Consider the following 15,510-nt stretch of genomic DNA (forward strand, 5'->3'; position numbering starts at 1 on the left):
GTTCTGATGCTGTGATACCTTTGAACTGGCTCCTTCAGATGCAACGACCTCAGCTGCATATCTCTGGCATGTCATGTTTCAAAGAGCCCTAAAATGTGGAAGTTATTTTCATCCCTTAATTTGTGATTTCACAGCTTTTAATTCTGAGTACACTGTTTTCACCTTACAGTTCTTAAATCAGCATTTTTATTGTAGTCCATTAAGCTATATTTTGATACATATCAAATTACTGTTTCATTGAAACATATATCAGAATCAGAATAAAGAATGCAAAATAAATCTATTGTAATATATTCCATGGAATGTAGACCAGACATCATAAATTAAAATAAACATAATGAATCAGAAAAACCAGAAATTTCTTACAAGTTGTGTCAAGAGGCATGTGTATGGTTAACATAACAAGAAAATAAATTGCAATTTTTTATTGAGACATAACTGTAGAAATGGTTTGACATTTGGAATAACTGTGGCTTCTCTAATATTCAGTCATATGATGGGTGTCTCATTCTTGTCTTCCAGTGAAACTCAGCCACTATCAGATCCAGAGCCAGATGCTTCATTGTCTGAGGTCGGTGGAGTACTTTCTATTGGTTCATCCATATCATCATCTGACTCTTTCTTAACTTTTGCTGAAGCTGATTTCTTCTTCTGATCTGCCTGCTCATCATCAGAAGCTTTCTTTTCTTTTTTCACTTTAGTTTCATTATCTCTCTCCCTCTTCACTTCTTCCAGTTTCTGTAAAACCAATAAAAAAGCATTATAAACATTAACTTAGGTAAAAAGGTAAGGTTGTTCCTATGCTTAATTAATTATGAACCACGCCATGAACACATATGGGAGAGTGGAGGTATAGTTCCACCATTCTTGACCTCAGCACTATGAGCTGAGTGATCAGATTCACACCTCAGCTGCTTTAACCATGGAGATATTGCCCCCAGTACCCATTGGATGAGAGGCTGGGCAGGCCCCCAAGCTGGTCTGGACAATATGGAGAAAAGAAAGCTTTCGAGCCCATAGCCCCTCTCTTTATCAATTGAGCTATTCTGGCTCTAATAAACATTAAATTAATTCAATTCAATTCTTTATTATTAATGTGCCGAGTCAACAGCTGCAAGGCCAATTACAGACACAGCACAGTGCAGATGAATGAATTTCATTATAGAAAAAATTACTAAAAGTCAAATACAAATTACAGGTTAACACTTGGAAGAAATAATAATGAATAAAAGTAAAAGTAAACAAACAAATAACTGATAATTATAACAGTAATAATAATTTCATTATCATTAAACTAAGTGTTTTTACAAATTGAGGAATGAAACATAAATATTTAATTATGAAATGAATAGTATAGATTTTCAGAGGATAATAATAATATACGTAATTCATTTTGTTTTACTGGGCATGCAAATAATAATAATACTAGCAGTTATACTATATTTAAAATTTGTTTGGGTAGAACATTCCTGGCTCTGAATACGTCAACATCCCTGCAGACAGCATTAGCAGCTGCTGCGCATCTAGCAGAGGGACAATTTTTAAATAAGGAGCAAACATTGAACAACGCAAAATCTCAGTGTTTAAATTAAGTGAATAAAAATAAGCCAACTGATATAATGTGTGTCCTATCCAGGCCACTGAGCTTTCACTGTGCTTCCTAACTTTTTTCAAACAAAGAACACATGATAACATTGCATACCCACTGTATTTTCTGTTTCGAATGCAATAATTCACACCCAATAAATCTGTATGCATTATGTTATGAAGATGATTACCTGAACATAAGACAAGATAGAATTAACAAGATAACAAATATTACCATTTTCAGAACCCATCTTCCACAAAACTTGTGATAGCATAGTGTAACTTTGATAACCTTGTAGAGAACAGCGAGTAAAATTTGTGGAAATCCACATGAAATTTCTGAAATTGTGAAACTGTCTTTCACAAGTTTTTTGGTCAACACAAAGAACTAGATCATCATTCATTACAGATGGCCAACCACTTTGCTCTTCACTGTGAACATTTTTTCACCAATTTTGAACATTCTACATCACTGTCTTACAGCTCCTTCACGCATTACCTTTTGGCAGTAAACTGCACATAATTCACAATGGATTTCTGCAGCAGCACTCATGATTAAGCATAAAGAAAGCGGATAACAGTGTGAATTTCGCAGCTGACGAGATTATCAATTACAGCAATGGTTCTCAACATTTGTGAGGCCGCAGACTGGTAAATTCTTTTTTTTTATAAGACAAAGGCCCTGTATAATTGATACCAGGGCCCAGTAGCAGGCTGCAGCCCAGCAGTTGAGAAATGCTGAATTACAGGACACATCATAACTCACTCACTAGAGACAATAAAAAACAATAGGTGACCACTTATGTGCTCAGATGTGCGAGCTCTCCCCCACTCCCACTTTAGCTGCCTAAAACAAACAGGTTACTTTCCAAACAGCCCTTGTATATTGAAGGTAAAACTGTCCATGTTTAATTAATTAAGCACAAATCCATAAAGACACATGAGGAAGTGAAGACAGAGCTCCATTCATTCTTAACCTTGGCATTAGCTGAAGCTCACTGATCAGCTTCACACCCTGGCCTCTTTACTTCCCATGAAAGAGGCCCTGGTACCCACTGGATAGGAAGCTGGGTGAGCCCCAGGGCCAGTCTGGACAATGTGGGGAAGAGAAAACTCTCTTGCCCTTCCAGGAACCAAATCCAGAATTCTCAACAATTCTGCCCATAGCCCATGGCTATACCGAGCTATCCCAGCTCTGTATTTACATGTCTTCCACACCTTAATTTTCAGGTACAAATTTTGTTATTAAAAAGTGCACAAATTATAAGAGTAATAACAATAATGTTAGTGATAAAAACTGGATAATTCAAAAGTCATAATATTTCAGCCCAAAGCCCTACAAATCAGAGATATTTCACTGTATTCTGCCAAGTATATTCTTGCAAATGTGACATTTATATGGTTGTAGACTTCTGTTTCTCTGCATCTCTTCATAACAATTATGTCCATTCAACCTAACAACATACAACCAACTCACCGGTTTCTTAGCTGCTGGTGGTTTCTTGGACACTTTCTTCTCTTTCTTGTCTTCATTATCATCCTTTTCATTAGAACTGCTGGTATCTACATCACTTATATATTCCTTGCTCTTAAAGTTCCCAGATTTGGTTGGAGATGACTTGGGAGTCGTTTCTTTCCTCTTTGTATCTTTCTTCTTCTCCTTAGAATCACTTCCTCCTCCTCCTCCTGATGCTTCATACTCCTTCACTGCTTTAGCATATTCTTCTTTCAGCTTGGTTGCTTTACCTTCCCACTCCTGAGGAAGGAACACAAAACTTCTGTTACTGACGCAAAGTTTTAATAAAGTAATCATAAGTACACACACAAAATAATGTGATAATGTATGTTTTGGCCAAAGATTAAAATTGGGCAATGTCACAGACTACCTAGTCACTGTCAACAATGACTACTCCCCTTGGAGACTGTCAACATTGGCCTGTCTCTGTCAGCAATAACCCTCCCCCTTTGAGACTCAACAACATGCTCCCCTTTTAGGTAATGTCTAACTCACGGTGTTATAATGAATAATTTTGTACATTTGATAAATTGACAATGCCTGATCATTTATAGCCAATATTTTCACATATATCCTTGAATGCTCCTGTACAACAGTTTCTTGTACTAAACTTGCATAACATCCACTGAAAATTGAATGAGCAGTCTCATAATTTGTTTTACAAACTTTCATATAATATTTACAACTATAGGCCTATGTCACTTTTAACTTTGTTCTCTAAGGTATTAGAAAAAGCTATGAGCATTCAATTGATTGAGCACTTAAATAACAATAACATTTTAGTGGAAGAACAATTTGGTTTTAGAACAAAATCTTCAACAGATGCGGCTATATACAAGTTAGTGTATAAAATCTGTAAGACCTTAAACACCAAAAACTTAATAGGAGGCATTTTTTGTGACCTCGAAAAGGCCTTCGATTGTGTTAATCATGAGGTTCCGTTGTTGAAATTGGAGTTCTATGGGATAAAAGGTAAAACTAAACTATAGCTTGAATCTTATTTCAGAAACAGATATCAAAAGGTTTTAATTACAAATATAAATCTTAATCTCAATGAATTTTCGACATGATGTCCCATAGGGTTCGATTCTGGGTCCATTGTTATTTCTCATTTATATAAATGATTTACCCAAAACCTGTATTATTTGCAGACGATACTAGTTTGCTAGTTAAAAGTTCAAACTATGATGATCTCTGTGTAAATATAAACAATATTTTTCATAGTATAAATGAATGGTTCAAAGTAAACAAACTTTCTATAAATTTTAACAAAACCCACTACAGTCAATTTACAGCTAGAAATAAAAATTTTAAATCTGAAATAAAAATTGTATATGATAAAAAACAAATTACATCTATATCCAATACTAAATTTCTTGAATTGATGACACAACGAGCTGGAAATACCACATTGAGTATATTAGTTCTAAACTAAGTGCAGTCTGCTACATAATAAGATCACTTAAACCATATACGTCCATAAATACCTTAAAAATGGTTTATTTTAATTCTATTATAAATTATGGTTTATCCTTTTGTGGTAACTCACCCCAAAGTATAAAAATTTTTAGAATGCAAAAGAATATAATTAGAATTATGTTGGGACGCAGAAGGAGGGATTCATGCAGGAATTTATTTAGAGAATTAGAAATCTTACCTCTGGAATCTCAGTACATACTGTCTCTTATGCTCTTTGTGATAAAAAACATAAATAAATTCATAGTAAATTCAGAGATTCATAGAATAAATACCAGACAGCAAAATAATCTCCATCAGCCTCTTGTAAATTTGAGTAAATACCAAAAGGGAGTTTACTGTTTAGGAACAAAGGTCTATAATAATCTACCACAACATATTAAGGATATATTGAGTGACACCAAGAGTTTTGAGGTACAATTAAAACAATGTTTATACTTACATTCTTTTTATTCTTTACAGGAATATTTTGGTTATAAATCTTAAGGTGAGAGTAGTTGTCTTGCTTTACAATTAAAGGGAGACAAGGCTGTCAGTCAGTTTTCTGGTTTTTAGATGCTTATTTTAGATATACACAATTTTTATATTACTGTATACTAGTCTTTGTTTCAATTTATTATATAATTGATGTATGTTACACAAGACTCATTAATGACATTATGTTTTAACTACTGAATTTTTAATTAATAGATTTGCATAAAACTGTACAAATTGTATGAGGTTTGCCATTACTTTTACTACTAAAATTAACTTATTTATTATATTGTATATGTTTATCAGTATTTTATACAAATGTGCATGCTACTGGATGACAACTGCAATCCTTAGTTGTGACTGTAACAAGGATGATCTCCACATCCACACGAAAATGTACTCTCGACAGGATTTACGGAAGGTGAATAAATGAAATGATATGAAATGAACTTCTCCTGCTTTCTCTTGTATCCCTTTCAGTCCTACATGTTACTCAGTGACATGACAAAGGTGACGTTTAACACAATCTCCCACATATATAACACAAACACATAGTCAACCATAAACCATCTCCTGTTTACAGTGCACTACACATTATACAGCCATATCAAAGTATTTCCTATACTCATATAATAGACATGATACATTAACAAAAAGGAACGCTAGCTTGTTCATTACCCACTACATTGCTTATGATCATACAACATGTTAACACCTGACAATGTATTGCAAAACTGCACAATAAAAACTTACATTAGGTCAGAGACTAGGCACTGGGTTCAGATCGATAAGTGAATTATAGTTTTGTGTTCGGCCAATTAGAAAACATTGCCACCAACAGTTCCTCTACTGCTGTCTGCATTTACTGCCAGAGAGATATGTTTTAACATGTAACACTTCCTTGAGTCCAAAATTCAAGCTTTTAAGCATAATGTCATATTGCTGCTCATCCCATGAAGCCTACAGATGTACTGCCAACTGTTCCACTCTGAGGGGATCTCTCTGTTACACCTATGGTCACCATCACAAATAGTACCACAAAGCCATACTGGCCCCACTACTTCTCCTCTTAACTTTGGACTTCATCTAGTCTTCAGTCTCTGTGAAATCAGCTTTGCACTACTGTTGTCCAAATGCACCCTTCTTAGGACAGACTGTTTCCCCAGCCACAGCTCTTTTGGGCAATGCACCTCTGTTTGTATGCCTCCATTGCCAGTGATCTCCAGCCATCCTGACAGGGCACAGCCTTTCAGGGTTAAACTGGCATTCTTGCCCTACACATTCCAGCTTAGTTGGCAGCCCTGAAACCCAGTACCAAGAGGCTATCCACTGCCTCCAGGGGACCTTCTGCTACACTGTTATAACTCTACCACACCAAGTTGCTACCACCTTGCTGCTTCTCTTCATGTAAGTAGATCAACATGGTTGTGACCCAGGGCACAACAGCACCTCTGTTTTCACCCTGCTATGGCATAAGGGGTTCCAAATCCAGATTCATCATAGATGTGCAAGACATCCAGCCATTGGATGAACTTGTCAGTGATCTTGGTGATGAGCACCCAAGTTATAAGAGGATGCCATCCCAGAGTCAACTCTACTAACATTTCCTTCAAGATGAGGAGGGTCTCCCCAATGCCACTGCCAGGACATACAGCTGGATCACCTCTCTCTCAGACAGTCCTGCAGTGATGTCTAGCTCGGGAAATGTCATTGATGCTCCAGCTCTGTGCCTTGCTGCCTCTCTTTGTATCAGACTGATTAGAAAACACCACTCCCAAGAGTTCCTCTCCTGTTGTATGTGTATTTGTTGCCACAGCAACATGTTTTAACAAGCCACTGCTTAGCAACGGATGCCTCTGACTGACACAAATTCTGACCTTTAGGAGTCCTATCACAATATATATGGGGAAACAATGAAGACTGATTAAGTTTTGTATTTTACAGACTGTCTATTATGATTGCTTGCATAAAATAAACTATGCTTCCCTTCTAAAGGTTGTATTTTAATTTATTTCTAAGCATTTTTCCGAATGTCAGACCACCTCTGTGGTCTAGTGGTCAGAGTTCCTGCCTACAGACCCAGAGGTTCCGTGTTCGATTCCCGGCACTACCACATTTTCTGAGAAGTAGTGGGTCTGGAATGGGGCCCACTCAGCCTCATGAGGATAACTGAGGAGCTAGCTCAAGGAAATGGCAGCTCCAGCCTAGAAAACCGAGGTTAACGGCCATGGGGATTCATTGTGCTGACCATGTGACACCCTCTGTCCACTAAAGTTGGCACTTATTTCGCCAACAAGCAAGCGGGTGCTCAATCAGTACAGTTCGCTTGAGGACTAAAACCAGAGTTTTTATTTTTCTTAATGTCTAAAAACCCTAGATTCCTTGTGTAAACAAATTGTCATTCATAATGATGATCATATTCTCATTCATTTATCAGCCCATTAGCTTGAAAATTACAATCCAATAAATTCCATTTGACCAATTTATCACTGACCATCTGCTTTTGGGTGATGTTGACAATGAGTGGTCAGTGTTGCTAAACTGTTATTTGCATGGCTTGAGACTTTTGGTCACTACAATAATAGCTGGTAAATATAAAAAATGCCTGGTTTTTTCTTTGATTCCCATACATGGGTTAAAATCTATGTATACCTCTATTTATTTAATTTTAATCTACTATGTACATATGTTTTCTAAACACCTATCACCTGTCTGGTTCTATATAATAATTAAACCTATCTCAGCAGAAAAATTAATAATAATGCACTTTGTATAAATGGCAGGTCAGATCCATTCTGAGCAGCAGAACAGTCATATAACACATATACAGGCACAGAAACAAAAGGCACAGTGAAGAGATAGAAGAAATATTTCTGTTGTTTTCTGTCATCAGTGTCTCGCTGGCTCTTATTCTTTCCTTGCTTGTCTACTACTTTTCTAGGCTTTGAATTTTCACATTAATACAAGTATGTAAATGCATATAAAAGACATACCGATTTGTCTTTCAGATCTCTCCACATCTCTCCGCCTTTCTTGGCAATGTCAGTAACAGCAATACCAGGGTTTTCTGACTTGATCTTGTCTCTGTTTGAATTCAGGTACAACATGAATGCTGTTGGAGGCCGTTTAGGTTTATTTTCATCCTTCTCTTTCTTTGCTTGCTTCTTTCGAGGCTTCTCAGACTGGAAAGCAACATATTACAGTGATGTGTGAATAAATTAAAAATATTTCCAACTAAGAACCTCATGAATTTACCAATCTCAGACTGCTATTAATTTTCAGGAGGCATGATGCCATTTAGTTCAGTTGCAAATGCTGGGAACAATAACCCAAGAAAATGAGTATTCTCTAAAACTTATGAGAGAGGGAGATTTGGAAATGAGCATTCAGAAGCTATTTATTTTACAAGTATCATCACAGATATGAGAAAGCAGAAAGGCACCAAGCATATTATGAGGGCCCTAAGTTCAGAATGATAATAAAAGTGAAACTAGGATTTTAAATTACTACAAATACATCTAGCAGAGACCTTCAGCCACCCATTGTTGCTTATGGAAGTCTTACGGATCATTATCATGTTCACAAGAATCCACAACTGGACTCTGTCCTAGGCCAGTTAAATCCATTCCACACCCAGACACCCAATCTTTGAAATGCATTTGAAGACTGTCCTCCCATCTATGCTTGGGTCTCCTATGTGGTGTCTAACCCTCCAGACTTCCTGACTACATTCTGTACACATTTTTCATCTCTCCACAAATGCTATGCCCTACCCTTCTCATCCTCCTTGATTTTATAACCACAGTAATATTCGTTGAAGCATACAAATTATGAACATCCTCTTCATAACCCTCGATCCATATTTTTCAAATGAGGCAAAGGCTAAGTTTCATATTCATATAAAACAAAATGTAAAAGTATACTTTTGCATCTTTAGGCTTTTAGACAGGAAGGAAATATAAAAATATTCTGAAGCTATCATTTTAGGATAATTTCATACTTATCTGTCCTCAGCAAAGTGAAAACATCTCCATTTAACATATTTGTGCTTAAGCAGCCATCTAGGATCATATGAGGTATGACATGATGGTAATGAATGATATAGCAATGAAGTGGTTATGGCCTATGTTAAGATACTACAAAAATATTCATTCAGAGATTGCAGGAAGCCATACAAATAACTAGTTCCCAGCTAGGATTTAAACTGGGCACCTTCAAATGTAAATAAGACAGGTTACCACTGCATCATCCAACTTCTTAAATATTCTTCATGAAGAGAACATTGTACTTTGAACCAGCATTTAACCAAATACCAACAACTCATGACTAATGTACTTTCAGTACTCACCACTGTTTTTGTTTTCTTTGGTTTTTTCTCCTTCTCTTTCTCTTTTTTCTTCTTATTTTTCTCCTTATCTGATTCACCTGACCCTTCATCAGAATCTGACGCCGAGGCATTAGTGTCATACCTGAAATGGAAAAGTTAACAGAATTCTATTAGTTGCTACAAAATGTAAAAGATCCAAGCTACATCAAATATTGAACCATAAAATTAATGTTAGGAGGCAAACAATTAAAACACTAAGCTAGCGAAAAACTTGAACAAAGGAAATGTTAATACATATAATAAAACTTTTATTTTACAATCCCAGTTTCTACATTTTTGTAAATATATGTACTTTTTGCAATGTCCCAGCCAAACACCTATAACTATAATGTTAAATTTTTAATGGATTTTACACTTTCTCAATTTCATGTTTTCCCTGAACTTGCACTTTATTTTTCCAGTACTGACTATGAAAGTTCAGCCAATTTTATGTTGTGTAGTTCAGTTCTAATAATTTCTTTTTCAAGACAATGGACTTCCTTCCCTGTTTGAAGTAGCATATGGTTCAGTCTAATACATACTACCAACTGACTGATGCACAGCTGCAACTGATACATGTCCACCATGTGGCTTCACTAAGGCCTATTATGCATGAAGGATTCTTCCACCACTGCAGTCCAAGAAGCTCATGTGTTAGGCCAGCTTTGATCCTATTGCATCTTAGTATAACTGTAACTCAATGAGAGCTGTGTATCCCTCCTATGCTTGATATTCATAAGTGATCCAAAAAATGACCACTACATCATAGCAAGTGTGTGTTCATGAGTGAAACATTCAAGAGAAGTGCACCCAAGTTCAGTTCTTCAATCTTCCAGTGACCATATGAATTCACTTGTGGACACCAAATTTTACTGTCAATTAAAATGAATTTCACAGCAAGAGGACTAATAAGGGCAATAATAAAAAATGAAAATCACTTAGAGTAAGTGATAAAATAAATATTTTAGCACAAGTCAATGCAGATATTGGTACATGTTTAGCTGGAATCATGGTTGAGACTTTCTGTGCCCATGCTAAGCAATATTGTGAAGAACCGTCAAGATTTTGAAAGCAGTTACATCCAGCGTGGACCCTTCTCTAGCAGCAGAAATCACTGCAATGTTTGCAATGGAGAAACCAGAATCTGCATTTGCTGCATGGTTTAACAAAGCATGTGAGAGTAATGCTTCCACAGATGGCACCCACCTCAAGGAGAAGGCCTTGCACAATGCTGCTCATCTCAGAATAGCCAACTTTTCAGCTTCTAATGGATGGATCAACAAATTTAAGAGACATTATTTATAAAATTCTATCAGGTGAGAGCAGAGGTGTTAACCCAGAAAATGCAGAAGAATGGAACATCAAATGATTAATGCAAAAAACTGGTTCACACAATGCTGATGAGACCAGTCTATTTGTCAAACTGTAACCTACAAAAACCCTCACTTTTTGAGGAGATTTGTTTAAAATTATACAGTGGATTACTGTACACCTTGCATGTAATGCTGATGGTAGTGATAAACTACTATCTCTTGTAACTGAAAAATACAGAAGTCCACAGAGATTTAATAACGTCAAGAAACTGTCTACAAAATATGAAGCTAATACAAATTATTGGATCACTACCAAAATATCTGAAGAATACCTCATAAAACTAGATATAAAAATGGGTGCTAAAAACTGCAAAAATCTTGTTTTACAATGATCAGTGTGCTGCCCGTCCAAAGAACATGACATTTCTCAGAAACATAAAATTGTATTTCTCTCAGCTAACTGTACCAGCCACCTAGAGCCTTTAGACTTAGGATTCACATATCCATTCAAGTGCCATTACAGAAAGCAGCTGATTCAAAGACTGTAGCCATGATAGACAGGAGACTGCTCCAAGATGCTACAGAGATGAAGCTGTATATGTTGTCTGGAATGCACTTCATAGCAGAAGCCTGAAGAGTAATAAAACCCACTACAATCAAGAACTGCTTTGTGAAGTGTGGTTTCTCAAACGATCATGTCAGCAGCAATGACAACAGTGCAGTGAAACTCAGCGAAGATGCAGAGAATGACTGGCATATTTTACAAACTCTTAGAGTACTCTTGAGGTTTGTGGACTCCAGAGTATCACCCAGGTGTTAGATCAACATTTGACTATGCCAGAAGAAGAGGAAGTTGCAGAAAACAAAGCAACATTCTTGGATGCACTGAAAGGACTGGAAGCAGCCAGAAAGTACATGTGTCAATTTGAGACCAAGAACAATGTTACTGTAATGTGCAACATAGTTGAAAATGAATTACCCAGACTGAGAGCTCTAGAAAAAAAGAAACAAGACTCTTATTGAATGGCTGAAGAAACAGCATAACTAGGTATGTACCATTCTGTCAGTCCACCCAGGTGAATGCTGTGACAATACCTTGAAACGGACTACAGTCACTTTCTTTCTCATCCTTTCCATTCATCAGTTACAGTCACCATCTCATCTTACAGAAGTTACATAAAAATATCAGTTGATAAAGCATCATAAAATAAAGGAAGAATCATACTTTCACCTACATTTACATAGTAAAGTGTTCAAATATTATTTTTATATTATCTTTCAAAACAAGGTATAAAGAAAACCAAAGCAGATCACCATTCTCAGCTTTCACTATGTAGTTCTAGGTTGGTAACCCTTCTTAAATTCATTTATTCCTCTGTACAGGTCTCTAATGTTCTTGCTCTTACTGTTCATTGCAAGCTCATTAAGTTCGTCCTTCACACATTCCCTCTTTCTATTCCTGAAATGCCTGCTAGTTTCACGTCTTATACTGTTCAGGCTGTCACCATTTATATGGCTTGGATCCTAAAACTATTGGAATCTGCACTGTTTCCTCTGATTTAATAGTTCTGAACATCCTTTGTCAAACCATGGCTTCTGCTTCTTCAACTCATAATAACCTAGATTTTCTTTGGCTGAAATTTTTATATTCTAATAGTTTCCCAAGCTCTATTAATATCCACATCATCATCTAAGTTTTCCAGTGCTGTAAATCTATTTGAGATTTTAACACATTGTTCCTTACCTCGTTTGGTTTCTTGAGATTGAACCTCTCCATGTGAAATTTGCACTTTATTTGTTTAAACACTGCCAGTCTCTCCCTAACTTTTGCTACCACCAGAAAGTGGTCACTGTCACAGTCCACTTCCCTAAAAGATCAGCTATCAAGCATGCTTAACTGCCATCTCCTTTCTATCAAAATGTGGTCAGTCTCATTGTGTTTCTTTTCCATTGGGAGATGTCTAGCAAATTTAAGAATGTTACGATGTGGGAGCACTGTACTTCTGACAATCAGATTTTTGGATACAAAGTTTACTACCTTAACTCCATTATCATTACTAATTTCATGTAAACTCTCACTCCCAACTGTTGGTATGTGTTGGTGATAATTCATGACTACTTCAGGGAAAAAAGACTTGAAGCATAAGACTGACATCTAATGAGTGAAATGTTTTGCTAATACTTCTTCAAAAGCAAAGAAAACTAAGTACATAGACATACAATATACACAACTTACTCTTCAGCAACATCACTCTCTTGCTGATCAGGATTGAAGTCTTCATCTGTGGATTCTTCTTCTGACTCTCCCCCTTCACCTTCATCCCTCTCCTCTGCTTCTGCCTTCACTCTAGCAAGGTAAGCGTCAGGCTCATCCTCTTGGTCTGAATCACCAAAATCATCTGCATATGATGGCTTATCCTGCAAGAAGAAATACCTCAGAACTTTCTTGTGTAACATGGCTCCAGAACTGCTCAGTATTCTAAATTATGAGAACACTACCTCTGGAAGAGCAGATTATTTCAAAGCAGTATTTCCATACACAACTTACAAAAATCCACACACTTTTTCTGCAGTTTTCTTATACTTAATGCTATAAAATGAACTCTTCACTAAACAATGCTCATTAGTACAATTACTGTGTTTCTGAACATTATCCACTGTCCTGTTTTTATTTAAAACACAGTGTTTTGGAGAATGGATTCTGTCTCCATCTTCAGGTGGAACCTATTCAGTTGGGCCAAATTGATAGTTAGTCCCTATCCCTGGACACCAGCACCAATGCAAGATAGGACTGAGCCGTATGTCCCTGCCGCACGTGGGTCGAGAACCACGCTCTGCTACCACTTTGTGCCGTTTCCCTTCCCATGTAGAAGGGAACCCAGTTCTCCTNATATAAACCAAACACAGCACAAACCATCTGCGAGAGTTAAGACACACATTAAAACATTAATACTCTCATTAGAATAAATTTATAGCTCACAGCAACAGTTCTTTGCAGCTCAGAAGAATATGGATATGGCAGAGGGCAAGAAAGTTTCATGTTTACAATAAATAATAACAGAACACAATACCAGCACAAAATAAGAAGGATTCCTGTTAATTGTTCAATTAGAAATTCATATTTAATATCCCAGTTTTCTTTCAGTTATTCTAAAAGTTGTTCCAGTGATACACCCTTTTCTAAACATTTTTCTTACATGATATAAGCCTTGGGCAGAAGGAATGTCTAATTCAACTCACAGATTTTCCTCGATTCTTCACTCTCAGTTTCTTGGAAGTGATAAAATCAAACAGTTTCCCATATTCGTCCTTTTCAATGCTGCTGAATGTGTGCACAACTCCAGATTTTGTTTCCACTTCAAAATCAAATGACCTGCATACATCATTATAAGACAAAATTAATTTCTTCAACATCCAACTCAATTAAACGTAAAGCAGAACATTACTAATCTTCTGTTCTTCACAACCGAATGATGGTCCTTATGCAGTGAAAGGTCAGTACAATAAGAACAAGCAGGTGACAAAATTATATTAATTACACAAAACTTTATTATATTGAAACACATTAAAACTTTCAGAGTAATATTTACGTACATGTAAGAAAATGAAAGACAACTTTAACTATAATAATAACAATGAATAAGAAAATAACAACATTGAATTATAACCTTGATATAACAATGAATGCTGACAAAATTTAACATGTGAATTTAAACTGCTCTGAAAGAACCTGCTGCTAGACAGTACTTTTGCTTTCAATGCAATAACACACATAATCTTACAATCATGCCAAACCTGGAGTAATGCAGTTCTTGAAATTTCAAAATCCTCACAACTTTACTGACCACAGATGCCACATAATGGGTACTGCTGTAAACAGTCCCTTCTCCAACAGGGAGAAATGGCAGAAGAGCTACAAAAGTGTGTTTACATTGCTTGACTAGAGTAGCATACCAACTGAAGGGCTAGACAAATCAAGAATTGTATGTGTTTATATTGTTGTCTGTCCTTTCCATTCAACTCTGTAGAATGTGTGAGAGACAAATAGACAAACAATCCAGAGAGCTCAGAATGTGATGTTTACACAGGGAGTTTAAGAGTGTTACACATACTAGTACTGCTCAGTCTGATGAAAACTATCAATGATAAATGGAAGGATATCCCGTCATTATTTTGGAACCTACCTCATATGATCAAAGAGGCTACTATTATGCATCACTGTTTCCATAAATATTCAGTTTACCTACCTAGTTCCACCACCACTTCGAGCAAAGTTGACACTACTGATTTCTTCAAAGCGGATGTGAACTGGTGGTTTATGCACATATATAAAACCTCGCTCCAAAGGGTACATGTAGCCAGCTGCTGCCTTATAAGAACAGCCAACAGCAGGAGTTCCTGAATGACTGCAAAAAAAAAAAAAAAAACAATTATAAAAGAGTTCTTATATTAACTTAGATTAATTCTCAACTTACAATCCAAATTCTGATTATTGAATTGAATTGAATTTATTTACATTCTATAAATCCTAAGCAGGTTAGTACCTTTGGATACAGAACAAGTCAAAATGTTACATACATAAGTACAGGCAATTTTAGCTTAAAAATTAATATAACTTAATTTTACATCATTCTCTATTTACATTGAAGTATTCATCTAAAGAGTAGAAGGAATGAGCATGTAGATAATTCTTTAACTCTGATTTAAACTTTTTAGTATCATTGCCCAAGTTTTTAATACTTTGTGGCAGATTGTTGAACACTTTTATGCCAGTAAAG

General features: G+C 36.1%; 1 protein-coding gene across 1 annotated transcript in view; it reads right to left on the reverse strand.

The window, feature by feature from the left end:
* Positions 1 to 275: 275 nt before the first annotated feature.
* The window catches only part of LOC111872489 (FACT complex subunit Ssrp1), a 27,190-nt gene continuing 11,955 nt past the window's right edge, over positions 276 to 15,510 (reverse strand). Inside the window, exons 6-12 of the mRNA XM_023866455.2 lie at positions 14,980 to 15,175; positions 13,973 to 14,105; positions 12,969 to 13,150; positions 9,402 to 9,522; positions 8,047 to 8,235; positions 3,065 to 3,343; positions 276 to 738 (exon numbers count right to left, since the gene is read on the reverse strand). Of these exons, the coding sequence (XP_023722223.1) occupies positions 529 to 738; positions 3,065 to 3,343; positions 8,047 to 8,235; positions 9,402 to 9,522; positions 12,969 to 13,150; positions 13,973 to 14,105; positions 14,980 to 15,175 (1,310 nt within the window). The 3' untranslated portion in view covers positions 276 to 528. The remainder of the gene's footprint in view (positions 739 to 3,064; positions 3,344 to 8,046; positions 8,236 to 9,401; positions 9,523 to 12,968; positions 13,151 to 13,972; positions 14,106 to 14,979; positions 15,176 to 15,510) is intronic.

This window comes from Cryptotermes secundus, unplaced genomic scaffold, assembly GCF_002891405.2.
Source record: "Cryptotermes secundus unplaced genomic scaffold, Csec_1.0 scaffold537, whole genome shotgun sequence".
Taxonomy (NCBI): domain Eukaryota; kingdom Metazoa; phylum Arthropoda; class Insecta; order Blattodea; family Kalotermitidae; genus Cryptotermes; species Cryptotermes secundus.